This window comes from Bos mutus, chromosome 4, assembly GCF_027580195.1.
Source record: "Bos mutus isolate GX-2022 chromosome 4, NWIPB_WYAK_1.1, whole genome shotgun sequence".
Lineage (NCBI taxonomy): Eukaryota > Metazoa > Chordata > Mammalia > Artiodactyla > Bovidae > Bos > Bos mutus.
This window is the reverse complement of record NC_091620.1, coordinates 52,598,520-52,615,181: the sequence shown is the minus strand read 5'-3', so window position 1 is coordinate 52,615,181 and position 16,662 is coordinate 52,598,520. Positions and strand designations below refer to the sequence as shown.

At 42.1% G+C, this 16,662-nt stretch overlaps 1 protein-coding gene across 2 annotated transcripts in view; it reads right to left on the bottom strand.

The window, feature by feature from the left end:
- The window catches only part of WIPF3 (WAS/WASL interacting protein family member 3), an 82,855-nt gene that overhangs the window by 50,558 nt on the left and 15,635 nt on the right, over positions 1–16,662 (bottom strand). For both annotated transcript variants that reach the window (XM_070369479.1, XM_070369478.1), the window contains exon 2: positions 7,980–8,129. In XM_070369479.1, the coding sequence (XP_070225580.1) occupies positions 7,980–8,072 (93 nt within the window). In that variant the 5' untranslated portion in view covers positions 8,073–8,129. The remainder of the gene's footprint in view (positions 1–7,979; positions 8,130–16,662) is intronic.

Genomic DNA, 16,662 nt, shown 5'->3' with positions numbered 1-16,662 from the left:
TGGACAATCACTGCCTCTAGAACCCCACTGCAGGCTTCTCCTTTTTTTTCTTGCCACCCCTCCCACCTGACAGTTGTGAAAAAGAAACATATTTAAATACTGTCCTGAATGGCCCTTTGGAAGTATGAGTGACGGGTCCTGCCACACCTCTCTCGCCGACCAAGTAAATCTGCTGCAGACTGCCTCCGTTTTTCACTGAAGCTGTGTTACTGCTTAAGGGTGCAAACAGACAGAGGAGAAACAGAGAATCATGTCCTTAAAATAACTTGAAGACAAACGTGCACTTTTGCAAACTGTTAAGCAGGGACTGAATATTAACTGAATACCATCCTAATAGTTTGGCCTCATGCACAAGCCTTTTCCTAGTCCCAGTGGCGACTGTCCACCCTGGGTAAACCAACATCCTCAATCCCTCATTAGTGACACTAATCAAAGTGCCAGAGTGTCAGGAGAATCTGAATGACAGTATTTAAGATTTTTAAGCCTCTCATTATTCTAAATGTACCAGTCAACATGCAAATTACCTTTTCCAGAATACAGGGTATACAATTCTATTGAGCCTGTTTCCACCTAGGGCCCCCGACCTCTGCCTTTTTCTTAAACCACAGCAAGCAAAACTCCAAAAGAGCCTCCCTTGAGGCTTCAGATACCACTCCATTTTCCACGTTTCCTTTCACAGATTGACATGTTTTTTATACTACATGAGCTCCTGCATCCTAGGGACGGTAGGAAAACCTCCCAATGTTAGCCTCAGCTGGTATTTTCTGACACTGGGAAGTCTACTGCACCCATGAATCATGCAATCCTTGCACTACACAGAGGAAAATTATCTCACTGAATCTCCTGAATGCAAATATAGACTCTGGTACAGAGTAACGAGGGGATAAACAGTGAGGGGCCACAATATGCTTCTCATTGTATAAAATTTCCCTCCAGCAGTGTATTAAATGTTACCCATGGAAGGCAAGGAGAAGGCAATGGCACTCCACTCCAGTACTCTTGCCTGGAAAATCCCATGGACAGAGGAGCCTGGTAGGCTGCAGTCCATGGGGTCGAGAAGAGTTGGACACTACTGAGCGACTTCACTTTCACTTTTCACTTTCCTGCATTGGAGAAGGAAATGGCAACCCACTCCAGTGTTCTTGCCTGGAGAATCCCAGGGACGGGGGAGCCTGGTGGGCTGCCATCTATGGGGTCGCACAGAGTCGGACACGACCGAAGCGACTTAGCAGCAGTAGCAGTAGCAGCATGGAAGGCAGGCAGAGGAGTACCTGGCACCATGGTATCTTTCTAGAATTTTAGTTTTCATAGAAAATAAATGATTATCAAGCTAGTTTCCCTTTTGATTTTAAATAAGAAGACACAGATCTCCCCTAGGATTACTGTTTCTTCCTTGGACTGTTTAAGTTGGAACAGCAACATTGAAAATAATGCTACAAAAATGTGCGGAGTTTCTTTTAAAATAAACACACCTGCTGTGGCCATGACCCCACTGCAGGCTTTGCCTGGGCAACCCCATGCCAAAGAATTTATCAGCTGGTCAGAGACAGGTATAGTCCCTTTCTCTCTTGTAGACAATGTTATACGACTGTGACAAAAAAAAAAGAGAGAAATCACAGGCCCCTCAAGGAGTTCATTCTTACCTCTTGGACACTACCAAAGGAACAGAGTAGATTTGAATACAAAACTCACTAAAAACCCTGCTGCATTTCAAAAATCAAATCCATTGTATTTTCTTTAGATCTTTTAAAAAGTAACATCCCGTAACCAATACAATAATAATTCCATTGTAAGTAGACCAAGGTACCAAGTGGGCAATTTTGATATTGTTACTGGATTAGCATCTGGTCCCATCACTTCATGGCAAATAGATGGGGAAAAAGTGGAAACAGTGACAAACTTATTTTCGTGGGCTTCAGAATCACTGCGGACAGTGACTGCAGCCATGAAATTAAAAGATGCTTGCTCCTTGGAAGAAAAGCTATGATAAACCTAGACAGCATGTTAAAAAGCAGAGATATCACTTTGCCAACAAAGGTCCGTCTACTCAAAGCTATGGTTTTTCCAGTTGTCATGTATGGATGTGCGAAGTGAAGTAAAGTGAAGTGAAAGTCGCTTAGTTCTGTCCAACTCTTTGCGACTCCATGGACTATACAGTCCATGGAATTCTCCAGGCCAGAATACTGGAGTGGGTAGCCTTTCCCTTCTCCAGGGGATCTTCCCAACCCAGGGATCAAACCCAGATCTCCCACATTGCAGGCGGATTCTTTACCAGCTGAGCCACAAGGGAAGCCCACAGATGTGAGAACTGGACCATAAAGAAGGCTGAGCACCGAAGAATGGATGCTTTCGAATTGTGGCGTTGGAGAAAACTCCTGAGAGTCCTTTGAACAGCAAGGAGATCAAACCAGTCAATTGTAAAGGAAATCAATCCTGAATATTCACTGGAAGGACTGATGCTGAAGCTGAAGCTTCAATACTTGGGCCACCTGATGCAAAGAGTCGACTCATTGGAAAAGGTTCTGATGCTGGGAAAGAATGAGGGCAGGAGGAGAAGGGGACAACAGAGGATGAGATGGTTGGATGGCATCACGACTCAATGCACATGAGTTTAAGCAAACTCCAGAAGATAGTGAAGGACAAGGAAGCCTGGCATGCTGCAGTCCGTGGGTTTGCAAAGAGTCGGACATGATTTAGCAACTAAACAACAACAACTGGATTTCAATGGGATGAGACAAAGGAATGGAGCTCGAAAGATAGGGAAGTAAGGGCAAGAAAAGATGGGAAAACAGATGATGAAGGCTAGTTTTTAGTTAGAGCCTGCTCCAGAACTTCAGAAAGCCCCATCGGCCCTTTTCTCATTTCCAATAGATGCACATCCAGGGGAAGAGGTGAAGGGGAAAGACGAGGGGTTGGGAGAGAAAAAATTAAATGTTTAGCCTTGGTCTAATCCTTGGATCTTCCAGAGCTAAGGTGAAGCCTGATCATACATATCACACAAAATGCCTCCTCCTTGCAAAGATGACATATAATACAATCTGCCATGCTGGTCCATGAGCATAGATGTTTCAAAGTCCTGAACACTGCCTACAAAGAGTTTAACTCCATTTCCTAACCCTGCTTAGTCGCTAACTTGTATCTGACTCTGCAGCCCCATTGACTGTAGCCTCCCAGGCTTATCGGTCCAGGGAATTCTCCAGGCAAGAATACTGGAGTGGGTTGCCATTCCCTTCTCTAGGGGATCTTCCCAACCCAGGGATTGAACCTGTGTCTCCTGCATCTCCTGCTTGGCAGGCAGATTCTTTACCACTGTGCCGCCTGGGAAGCCTATTCTGTAAGTATTAAAACAAAAAACTCCACTCATTTCCACAAAATTTTTATTGATGGAATTCAAAATATAATAATAATAACTGAATATAATTTTAAAAACACAGGTCAACTAGGGAAAAGGGAAATCTTTTTAAGGGGAATAACAAATTGTTTAATTGGTACTCCATCACTGTAGCATAGAAACAGCCAGAGACAATGTGTAACTGAATAAGCATGCCTGTGGTCCAATAAAATTTTATTGACTGAAATTTGAATTTCATCTATTTTTCATGTGTCACAAAACATTATTTTTCTTTTGATTTTTTTCCAACCACTTGAAAATGCAAACACCATTCTTAGCTCGAGGGCTGTACTAAAACTTGACCGTGGGCTCTGCTCTAGGTGGCAGCCTCTATTGTAGAAGGTCCCACATTCTGGACATGTCTAGATGCCTGCTCAAAGAACACTCGTTTTTGGCAGGTTACTGCAGGGTGATGCTATGAATTTCTTTATGCATCACAGCAAAAGGCTTGTAATAATGACAGGTGATACTAAGTTTGATCCATATCAAAGGTACATTTTCCTCTTTGTAATTAGAAGTAATCAGTGAGTTATACTTGGAATCCTCCATTTATTCCATTTCCCCAAACCTGCCACTATGTGGTTTTTGGTTTTATGCATGATCATTGCCTGAGTCAATCATTATATTGGAAGTCACAAAATAAATTTGATGATTTTCAATGGCTACCTAGAATACTGTTTTGTGGATTACATAATCATTTTTTTTATTGAACCTTCTGGTTTTAAATATTTAGATTGTTTCTTCTTTTTTTGGCTGCTATCATAAGTAATGCTTTCATTAATATGCTATAGATAAATACTTCTGTATACTATGATAAGTTACTTAAAGGAAATTAGTTGAAGTGAAAACTAGGTCATCGAGTCCAACCACTTTTTAAAGGGATTTGATCCATATTAACAAATTGTGTTTTAGGGAATTATACCAATTTTTGCTCCTATTAAGAGTAATAAGCACCTGATATATAAGTGCCTTTGTGTCTTACCTGGAAAACAAGCATTAGAACCAAAAGAACCTAAAGTCCATCCATCATGTCACAGGCTTCTTAAATCAAATCTTCCAGCCTGTGTGTGATGGGGGTGAATAAGTGGGAAGGGAGGCAGTAAATAAATAAACCACTAAAAAAAAGTAAGAAGTGCCTGATTCCTAACACTCAGGCAACATTTAAAAAGTGCCATCACCAAACTGATACATGAAATGGTTTCTTATTATTTTGACTTGTGTCTATTCAATTGTAGTGAGGTTGAAACATTTGTATTTATCCTACCCGGTCATATCCTGGGCTCATTTTTCTACTCATCTTTCCATATTGATCCATAAGAGCTCTTTATATGCTAACACTGTTAATTCTTTGCCTAATATTTTTCCCATGGTAAATATTTTTCCCAGATTGTAAAAAGATGTGTTTTAAAAATATTTAAGTTTACTTGGCTACTTTCCTCCTAAATTGATTAGTTCCTTCATAAGAGGCATAATAAAAACAATTTAGAAATGAGAGCTGCTAAGTCGCTTCAGTAAGTGTCCAACTCTGTGCGACCCCATAGATGGCAGCCCACCAGGCTTCCCCGTCCCTGGGGTTCTCCAGGCAAGAACACTGGAGTGGGTTGCCATTTCCTTCTCCAATGCATGAAAGTGAAAAGTGAAAGTGAAGTCGCTCAGTCGTGTCCGACTCTTCTCGACTCCATGGACTGCAGCTTACCAGGCTCCTCTGTCCATGGGATTTTCCAGGCAAGAGTACTGGAGTGGGGTGCCATTGCCTTCTCCGAGAAATGAGAGAGGGAGTGCAAAAAATTATCCAAATGTAGAATTATTTTGTTTATGACAATTTAAGCATCTTAAAAGAAAAAGAATTCCCTAATGAAATTAAAAATTTTACTATTAGCATTCAAAATTCTCTTCTGATCTTTTCTCTTTACTACATATATAGCTGATTTCATGGTGCACAACATATGCATTGTTTTTAATTCATCATTCCATATCTACTTTCTATAATCAGCAGTTACAAATGTAATTTTTAATTAACAATATGGCATAATGTAATTTTTAATTAACAGCTTGACAATGTAGTTCATTTAGTTCTCACAAACCATTTATGATTTAATTTTTCACTAGAATAAATCTCTTTGCTGTGCACATCCTCTGTATAAATTCTTTTTTGGTTCCTTTAGGTAAATTCTGAGTCAGTCTCAAAAATAAAACTACTTGATTGCCAGGGGAAAAAGGGGCACATTCAGGTTTGTTGTTTTTTTGTCAGAACACTCCAGAAAGACTCACTTAACATCTGAGTCCCAAGTATTTGTATGTCACTAGCACAGAATCTGCCCACAGTGCAGAAGACACAGGAGACATGGGTTCGATCCCTGAGTCGGGAAGATCCCCTGGAGAAGGAAATGGCAACTCAGTCCAGTATTCTTGCCTGGGAAATCCCACAGACAGTGAAGCCTGGAGGGCTACAGTCCATAGGGCTGCAAAGAGTCGGAGGCAACTGAGCGACTAACACTTTCACTTTGCAGCCCTGTTTAAAGGGGCTTGTTTTCCCAAATCCCCAACAATATAGGTTTCGGTAAGTTTATTTACTCTAGCTAAGTCTATGGGTATATTGTGGTATTTGAAGTTACTTTAAATTGTGCTTCTTCAGGTCTAGCAGGTCTGTGTAAGACCCATATTATAGTTTTATGTATGTTTCTTTCACTTATAAACTGTCCATTCCATGCTTTCCTTGTGTCAAATTCAGCAGGGGGACTTCAGTACTCATTCTTACTCTTTCTATATATTGGTCAGAGAGCTTTCAGATACAACTCACAGTATGTATGTGCTTTCTTTCCGCTGTCTTCAGGGGCAAGGGCCAAGTTTCAGGCAGGTCTATGCCCCTGCGCTTCAGATATGGTCAGTGTGCCATGCCAACAGCATGGGGCGACCTGTGACCTCAGGCACACCCTTGTTCTCACCATGGCCAGTATCTGTGCAGCAGGGACTCAGGCCTTCCCTTCATAACCTATACTCCCATGGCCACGTCATCTGTGGATCTGAGGGGAGGAGTGCACTCTGGGTTGGGGGAAGAGAATGGCAGGCGAGGCTCTATTCCTGGCTTTTGCTGACTTGGCTCACATCACCCCTGGGCAGCCCTGCCTCTGCACACCTTATCGCCATGGCATCCATATCTTTCATCTTCCACTGAAAACAGGAGCGGCGGTTCTTGTACCAGACCTGGCTCTGAGTTGGAGGATGAAGGCATGAGAAGTGCCCTGCGGTTTCTTCTGAGGAAGGGCTTGCTATGAGCATTAAGCACAAACATTCTGCTAAAATCAAGGAAAGCGAGAAGATTTTGCCCTCAAGGGAACATTTGGCAACGTTTAGGGACATTTTCGATGGTCATAACTGGGGGTGCGACTAGTAGGTAGAGGCCAGGGATTCTGCTAAACAGCCTGCAGCGCACAGGACAGCCCCCCGCAAAATGGCCTGGCCCCAGCGTCCATGGTGCCAAGGGCGAGACAGCCTGTTCTAAAGCAAAATAACCACTTTCTGTGCTGCTCCTCGGAGAAGCCAACGGCAACCCAGTCCAGTACCCTTGCCTGGAAAATCCCATGGATGGAGGAGCCTGGTAGGCTGCAGTCCATGGGGTTGCGAAGAGTCGGACACGACTGAGCGACTGCACTTTCACTTTTCACTTTCCTGCATTGGAGAAGGAAATGGCAACTCACTCCAGTGTTCTTGCCTGGAGAATCCCAGGGATGGCAGAGCTTGGTGGGCTGCCGTCTATGGGGTCGCACAGAGTCAGACACGACTGAAGCGACTTAGCAGCAGCAGCAGCAGCAGCAGTGCCTCTCCTTCTAAACTCAAAGCAAACTATTAAACCAAGAGAGTATCAGCAACACACACTGAAACAGACTAATTCAGTCTTGTGCAGTTGGTGAGATTTCATTTAGACATGTTGGTGGCACTAGTGGTAAAGAACCTGCCTACCTATGCAGGAGACATAAGAGACAAGGGTTCGATTCCTGGTTCAGGAAGATCCTCTGGAGAAGGGCATGGCAACCCACTCCAGTATCCTTGCCTGGAGAATCCCATGGACAGAGGAGCCTGGTGGGCAAAGTCCATGGGGTTGCAAAGAGTTAGACACAACTGAAATGACTTAGCACGTTTTGCTGTGGCATTACATATGCCACTCCTCTTACTTGGTCCCAGAACCGGGCGGCTGAAGCCCAAGCTACTGTTATCAACATCCAGATAACATCAACCTGGAACTTGATGTGAGCATGCCTCCTTGACTCATTGCAGCCTCCCAACTGAGGTTTCCCGTGAGATGGAAGAGTTGATTAGGGAGACTTGGGAAGCCTATATTGAGCAGCATGAATTAAAAATCATGTAGACATCTGTAGAGGACGCTAGGGTAGAGGGTGGGGGCTGCCAAAGAACTGGGAGGGAAATACGTGGCCAGACTGGTTTGGAGTTAGACCCTGGCACCATAGAGCTAGCTCCCTAAGATGCTACCTGCCCTAGAGGAGCCAGGTGATGGCTGATTTTGAATATTTAAAACCTGTTCCAGCATATTCCAGTAAAACAGACAGAAAAAAACCCAAACAGGTCTTACCGGCGGTGCAGACGGTGGGGGTGGGGGAGGAGCCCCCAGTGGTGGGGGAGGTGGAGGCAGAGGAGGAGGAGGCGGAGGTGGTGGCACTGGCATATGTCACGGCGTGGGTGTCTCTTGCTTATGAATGGTCCCAAGAGAATGGTCTCTGCTCTGGAAAGGAGAAAAGGGAGAGTTTTAAACTTGGATGCCTTTATTCATGCACACGTCATACAGACATATGGATTTTATGGGTAGTTTGATTCACTTGCTATTCATTCATTCTTCTTTCAATAAATACAGAATACCCACTGTGAGGCAGGCATTGTGTCTACTGCTGGAGACTGAAAGAAATAGCCAGATTTTAGAGAGAATTAGGTAACAAAACTGATAAAAATTTAGCTATTTATGTCTCAATATAATAGAACATGTTAATACATAAATAGCAACACTTCATTCCATAACAACAATTTCAAGTAACAGATTCTACCTCTTTAAGCATTAAACATCTATCATTTTGCATGCAATTTAAAAATATTCTGCACATACTCCCATTTTCCTAAGCAGAGTAAATGGAATGAAATTCAACCTTTTCTGAATGTTGCAGGCTCAATGGTTACTCAGGGTGCCAGCCTCCAGCCAGGCTTACATGGGCATTAGCTATTTTCCTGCTTCCTTCTCTGTTGTCATTCTTACTTTTCTTGCTGTTCTTCTGTTTTTGGTTCTATACAATCATCTGGGTGGGAGCCTGACACTTCTCCCCAAAGGCTTTATATCTGGTATTTGCTGCATGGAGGGCTTTGGGGGTATGATTCTGCAAATATGGTTATGTTTCAAAGAGTTAATATTGTAGGATGTCTGATCTCCAGATAAATATGGCATTGCTCTGTAGAATGTGTTTGCATGCACATGTATGTGAATGTTTTAAAATCTAGAAACAGAAATAAACCTCAGACGTAAGCAAGGGTAATTTTGTTTTTCTGTCCTAGTGACTGGAAGACTAGAACAAGGCCTGTGCCTCTGTTTCTTCAATGTAAAATCCCAATTCATTTATAGTATTCTAGCTTTTATTTTTGATTTACCAACAGCCTTTACTGTTTGCAACATGATCCTTATCAGTTATCTATTTTATATATATTAATAGTAGTGTGTATACATCAATCCCAACCTTCCTATTTACCCCTCCTCCCTTACCCCCCTCCCATAACCATAAGTTTAGAGCTGATTTTCATTATTCATGGTATAGTTGCCATGAAGACTGAGTTAGCAAATACCTGAACCACCACTCCTAGAAAAGATACAGGATTAGGCTTATGAGAGCCTCTGGTCACAAGACTTTTGTCAGCTTATCAGCTGACAACATATAACTTAGTTTTATATATTTGTGTTTCTCACTAAAGATACCTTATTTCATACAGACTGTTTTGTAACTCCTGCCTGTGTGTGTGTGTGTGCGTGTGTGTGTGTGTGTGTGTGTGTGTGTTTGTGTGTGTTCAGTTGCTCAGTCATGTCTGACTCTTTGCAGCCATGGACTGTAGCCTGTCAGCCTCCTCTGCCCATGGAATTTCCCAGGCAAAAATACTGGAGTGGGTTGCCATTTCCTCCTCCAGGGGATCTTCCCAACCCAGGGATCAAACTCATGCCCATGTGTGTCCTGTACTGGCAGGCAGATTATTTTTCACTACCACCACCTGGAACGCTCTTGGTGTTTTTCTCCATAAGGCCCGTCATAGCCTTCCTGCATTCAGGGGCACTAAGCATCATTTCACTACACTTGGCGGGGGGCGGCCACTGAAACGAAATCACCAACAGTAAGCACAACATTTTGAAAAACATGGTGATAAGTAGAATGTGAACAGGACACTTGTTTACAGGGTGAAAGTTGTAACCAGAAGGCAGAGTGCTGCCTTGTTCAACTTCAGCTGGGAACCTGGGTATGATGAAGCAGGAAGGACAAGCTTACCGAACTGTGGAATCCATGAATAATGAGGACTGACCCTTTTTTGGTGTAACTTTTTGAATCCCCTATATGTACTCAGGACTGTGTTAGGTACTTAGGTATGCTGTTTTATTTAATCCTTTCAACGATTCTGTGGTAGACATTGACATTTCCATAAAGAACCAAATTTTGTCTCAGAGAGGTAATGTAGTTTCTACTAAGTTTCAGAAAGAGTATCAGAGCTTCATAAAAGCCCTGTCCTTTCTGATTCAAAACTGCATTTATTAACTTCGTATATTTCAGATCATATTACTTCTCTGCTTCCATCTTGCAAAGATCTTGAAGTATTTCCGAGACCCTCGGGTGAAAAGGACCTTCTACAGGAAAGTATAACTCTTCCAAGTGTTCCCCCCCTAAACTTAGCATTCTTTACTTTCCATCTAGGTTTATCCTTACAAATCTGAGAGTGACCAGGTGTCCCTGGGCTTCTGTCCCGCTGAAATCAAAGGAATGATTTTTCAAGCTCTAACATGAAAGCATATTTTTACATTTAGCACTTGATGGTGCTGAAGGCTTTTTCTTGACAGATATAATCATTAAGCAATTACCTAGAGAATAATTTGTTAAAATCTGACAGTTAAGAATGCAGAGCTCCAGGAAGTCACAGGCTGTACCCATGAGCTCTTTGATGCTTTGTGCTCTCCCAATACATTAAAAAATGTCATTCTGCTCTGTAGTGTATTAAAAGTGATTAGGATAAAAAAAGCCAGATTCTCGAAGGCTTTCATATTTTCTCCCAACTCATGAAATAATCCTGAAAAACAGCATCAAGATGTAGGTAAGATAGTCAAACACCATTAGAGGAGAGGGTGGCAAATGAATAGCACTGTTAATACATGAGACTCTAGCTGTGCGGGACAGTGCTGGTCTGACAATCAGGCCTGGGTTCTGCTTCTGCCACTGCTTTTTCCAGTCGTGTGGCTTCAGTCAAGTTACTGACTTGGCCAAAATGTTCATTTGGTTTTTCCCATAGGATGTTATGAAAAACCCAAATGGACTTTTTGGCCAACCCCATAGTTCACCTGTCTCACTTTATTTGTAAAATAGTTACCATGCTTAATTCTTAGTTTGTTATCACAATTAACACAGAAAAACATAATACAGGTCCTGACAGAAAGCAGACACTTAACTGAAGCTGCCTTTATCTTATCACACCCCCTCCTTCACTGCCACAAATAGCTATAATAAAAGGTGGAGGAGAATAAATGCCCCAAGAGAGGTGTGGAGTGCTAAGGAATGTCATCATCAATTCAAACCCAAAGGAAGGGGGACAATTAATAAACACTTAGTAGAAACTATTGCATTTTTCAACAAGTAGAAAGATGGTGTAAGAATCGGTTCCTGTTGAAGAAGTAGCACATCAGCAGAGATAACAGAAGTAGAAGAATGCAAGCAGCTGGGAGACTTTACATGTTTGGAAGAGAATAAGAAAAGGCTGGAACCACAGAGGGGCTTCAAGACACTATTCTGCAAGTGTCTCCTTCCTTGGGTCGAGGTGGGACATCTGGCGTGTGGCCGTCCACCATCTTTTGAACACTCTTCCTAAGCCTGAGGAATTTCTTCTATTGTGAGTCCTGCCTCCCTCAGCCAGAAGCCACGAATTCCTGTTCCTAGCACCGCTTGCAGGCAGAGAACCGACCACTGTGACCATGGACTCAGAGGTGAGGAAACAGTGGAAGGTAAGGTGTGGAGAAGCCAGGCCAACAGGAGAGAAGACCTGGGCCTGAAGCAGGAGCGCTCCCTCAACTCTGCCTGATTGATATGCAGTGGTTATGCAAGTCCAGTATTGACCAGATCTTCCCATTTTCCCCCCCAAAGTCCCCATATCCAGATTTTCATGTGAATCCCAATTTTGAAGTAAAACCAAATGAAAGCATTTTTGAAAACCAGTGGGTCAACAGAACATGTCTGCAGGTCATCCAAGGACCCATAAGATGCCAGAAGCCAACTGCTTTACAGGGAGCCGGTGAGGGGTGGGGCTGGGGCAGAAGAATTGATGCTTACTTAGTACAGGTGATGAACTTTCTCGTCTTCCCTTCCTCCCCTCTCCCCTTCATTCCCTACTTGATCAATCTGTCTGTTCTCATTCAGAGAGAGAGATGGACTGAGCTTGCCTATGTTTTTATATTAAAAAGTTAACTATGTATGTTATTACATATAAATAAATATTATTATATTATACTTATAAATATATTTTATATATTTAAATATATTTATTTATAATATATATGTATATTATATATAATATATTTAAATATATTATATTATATAAATTTATATATATAATTATATTATAAATATTATTTCAGAGAGAAATAACTCATGGTTGACAATTTTACACACCAGTTGCTCTTGTCATAATCACATTTCTCTCCAAGAATAGTTTGTCAGAACACAGCTGTTCATAAATAGAAAATGTGCCTATTTTTTAACATATAAGCAAGGATTACTGCTACTATTTGACAAAAGTGTCTTTTGCTGGTTCTAAAAATATATTTGAATAGGAATCTGAAAATAAAGTTCTCTGGCCACTCATAACTTTTTATGTTTTGACACTGTCCAACTGAATCCCTTGTTTCTTTAGTTATGAAGTCGGGAAAAGAGAAGAGAGATTTCTCACCTCTGAACTAATGCAGGTGGGAGAACCCTGTGAGGCCATTCATTTCTCACATCAAGGTTTCAGCAGGGTCCTGACACTCTATCAATCAGTCATTTATTTATCAAAGGTGCTTTGTGGCCAGGAAATCACAACCCTAGAGTACATGAGCATATAAGGCACACACAAAGAGGTTCTCTAAAAATATGTGGTAAAACTGCCAAAGCTATAAGTAAAATAATAAAGAACTTAAAAAAAATCTCTCCAGGTAATGGTGAAAATGATTTACAAGTGGTCACTTTCTGTTGTCACTTCCTCATTGTTTCAGAGCGAATTCTCTGGGCAGAGTCCTCCTCTCCTGGGCCTTGCCACCTGTAAGCTCTCATGCCCCATCCTCCACCTTGCTCAGTGAAGACTGCCCCCCTATTGGGCAAGCGGAAGTTGGTGCTCTCACCCTCAATAGTACAAAATTCCTAGAATATTTAGCCTTTTGGGGATAGTGGGGCATGTTGATCTGAGTAGGAAAGGAAGCAGGGGATAGGGCAGGGGGAAATAAAAAGTGTAGGATAAAATAAATTCTTGAACATTGCTGTTCTAGATTATAGTAAGATAAGTTAGTCCTGACACAGCCCTTGCTATGTGCCAGGCCCTATCCTTAGCACTTTTCATATATAAACCCATTTAAGCCCCACAGTATCCTAATCAGATCGATACTACTATTACTGCTATCTTTCAGATGAGGAAACAGGCCCAGAGAGGTTAAGAAACCTGCTTAAAGTAACAGTGAATTACTGGAAGAGCTGCCTTCAAATCTGAGGTGTCAGGCTCCAGAGTCCATGCTCTTAAGCATCATGTTAACTTACATCACTTGTAAACCTATGACTTTCATAGTTTTTAACCACATCCACACACCACCTGAACTAACTTTCAGTTAAATTATTACCATAAATGGAAGTCAATATCACTTGCCATCAATGGATGGTGATAATAAAAATCAACTTAATGATTATTAAAATAAAATGTTCACCTTTGTACCATCTAAACTCATTTCAGGCTTCCTTAGTGATACCTAACCTTGGTCCTTTGGGGAACAGTGGTCTGGAGCAGTGTTTTCCCAACTGTAATGGAGGATAAATTGCCCAAGGAGTCCTGTTAAAATGTAGATTCTGATTCAGTAGGTCTAGGGTGGGGCCTGAAATTCTGCATTTCTAGCAAATTCCCAGGTGGGGCCTAAACTGCTGGTCTGGGAACCACACCTTGGGTAGCTCTAGAATGTTGTAAGAATGCATGGTCTCCACCTCAGACCTACTGAATTGGAATTTTCGAGTCTCTTGCCAACAAGAGATTTTGTGCTCACTGACGTCTGAATAGCCCTGTTCTTTAACAACCAGGATGTTGAAACGCCCTGCCCCACATAGATGGAAGTTGTGTCCTCTACTGAGAAGGCTCTTTCTTCTGTAGACCCAGTTCATTTCAGTAGGCTGGATCCATGAAAATGGCACTGTACTTAGGACTGGAATTGACACACAAAGGAAAGAGAAACGGAGCTGAGCGCCATTCACCTTTCACTCAGGTGATATGAAGAGCTTCCCACACCTGAGATCCACACGGGCCAACAACAGCTCCTGAAGCTGAACTGTTCAGGTCTGACTGGATATGACAGCTAATTATCTGCTGAAATGCTTCCCAGGCGGCACTAGTGGTAGAAGAACCTGCCTGCCAACGCAGGAGACGTAAGAGACTCTGGTTTGATCCCTGGGTTGGGAAGATCCCCTGGAGGAGGGCATGACAACCCATTCCAGTATTGCCTGGAGAATCCCATGGACAGAGGAGCCTGGTGGGCTACAGACCATAGGGTCACAAAGAGTCAGACATGACTGAAGTGACTTAGCAGGCACACACATGCAGTGCTTAAAGGGTGAATGCATATTGTCTATGAGTGTTGTAAAACCAAGATAAACTTTAACCACAACCTAATATGAAAGCTACTAAGTCATACTTACAACGAGCTCAGAAATTGGTTTCCTTTTAAAAGACTCTTACTGAATCACAAATTTGTTCCCAAATAACTGAATTCATTATAATAACTGAACAGTATCAGGGTAAAGGATATAAATAAAAATATTGGTAATATTTATCATTGACTCAGGCATTTAAATTATCACTAAATGCCGCAAAAATCATTGTCTGTGTGGTTCCCAACAGTGAAAGGAGAAAATATTGATTTCATGTTTTCTTTTTTTTTGCTGCCTTGAATTAGCTAAAAGAAGAATGAGGCTAATTAAAAATACATGATATTAATCACACATTTATAAGCAAGCCTCATTTTATGTAACAGCTATGCTTCTGAAAAATGGCATCTCTAATTTTGGAAAAATCGAGCTATGCTTTAAGGATACAAAAGGACTTTATTATTTAGTGGAAATCCATAATCAATGTTATAAAATAACAAGTCATTTTATAAAATAAATTACCACCTCTCTAATTTATTATATCATCACTGGAAAAGACCTTGATGCTGGGAAAGACTGAAGGCAAAAGGAGAAGGGGGCGGCAGAGGATGAGATGTCTAGATAGCATCACCAACTCAACGGACGAGAATTTGAGCAAATTCCAAGATAGTGAAGGACGGAAGAACCCAGCTTGCTGCAGTCCACCGGGTGGCAAAAAGTCAGACATGACTTAGCGACGGAACAACAACAACCAACAAGAGATTCCATAAGGAGGATGTTTTTTACTTTCTAAGGCTGAGGTGGTCACTTTTCCCCTGGGACTGTGAATACTCTTAAAATGCTGTTCTGAGAATCACTGAGGAAAGAATGTACTGACTAGAGGGGCCACAGGGAACAAGTCTACAAGACACATTCTTTCTGATCCAGTTTTACTTCTGAGACTTCAGATGAGTTAAAGTATTTTCACAGTAGGAATAACTGCTTCAGCTTGGGCCAGATCAGGATGCCTGGTTCAAGTTCTGGTGCCTCTAGTTCCCTGTCCAGCTTGAAGTTCTGCTAGAACCTCAAACAACCTGCAGCCAGGAGGCATCATCAGCTCTGTCACCAGCCACATTCTATCCCACGGCAGTGAGCACACTTTACTGACAGCCAAGCCTGATACACTGACTGGAAGTCTCACCTCTCAGACTACACGGCATCATTCCCTTATTCACATAGATGCCTCTCCTAAAGAAAGGCTCTTGGCTATGGAGTCAAGTTCTCCATCTCATCCTCCAATCAATTCTACAAATCCTACCCTTTACCCCCGCTACATTTGTGACACTTTGTTACATATCTTTTCTTTATATCTCTGTGTGTTTGTCCATGCTATGCAGGCTGGATGTGATGGCCTTCACCACCTGGAAAATTCCCACCAATCCTCTAAAACACACTCAGGTGCTAACTTCTCTGCACAGATTTTCTTCTCCCTTTGCCAGAGCTAACTGCCCCAATAGTACTTTGTTCGCAATTTTATCATGGCACTAGAGACGCTGGCAATTTCCTTTCACATGTCAATGTGTCTCCCTTCACTGGGCCATGGGCTCCTTGAAGGTTCAAAGATAGGAACTGTGTCTTAGGTATCTTGGTATTGCCAAGGCCAAAGGTAATGCTGAATACCATTGCTTTGGTGTTGCTATGGGAAGGAAATAGAAAACATACATATCCAGGGTCATGCCAACTACTCAAGCAAAAGATGGAGACATGGCTTGGCAGCAGTACATTTATTGTGTCTACAGACGAAATAATTATCTTGACACTTTAAGAAAAATATTTCCAACTAAAATAGGAAGGGAAGAAAAGGGCAGGAGAAATTTCTGTCCAACTGTTACTGGAGTGGGTAGCCTTTCCCTTCTCCAGGGGATCTTCCCAACCCTGTAGGAATCGAACCCAGGTCTCCTGCATTGTGGGTGGATTCTTTACCAGCTGAGTCGCAAGGGAAGCTCAGGCCTTATTATGGTACGGGAATAAAATATCTTCTGGATGTGAGATGCTCAAAGCTTACAGTGCTCACTGGAAAAGCTTCACCTGGCATGTTAGAAATGCTGTCATCAGAGAAGAATAGTAGGGAGAACAGGTCTCTAGTTCTGGTTTTAATGGTTATCTATTTCTCCATCTATA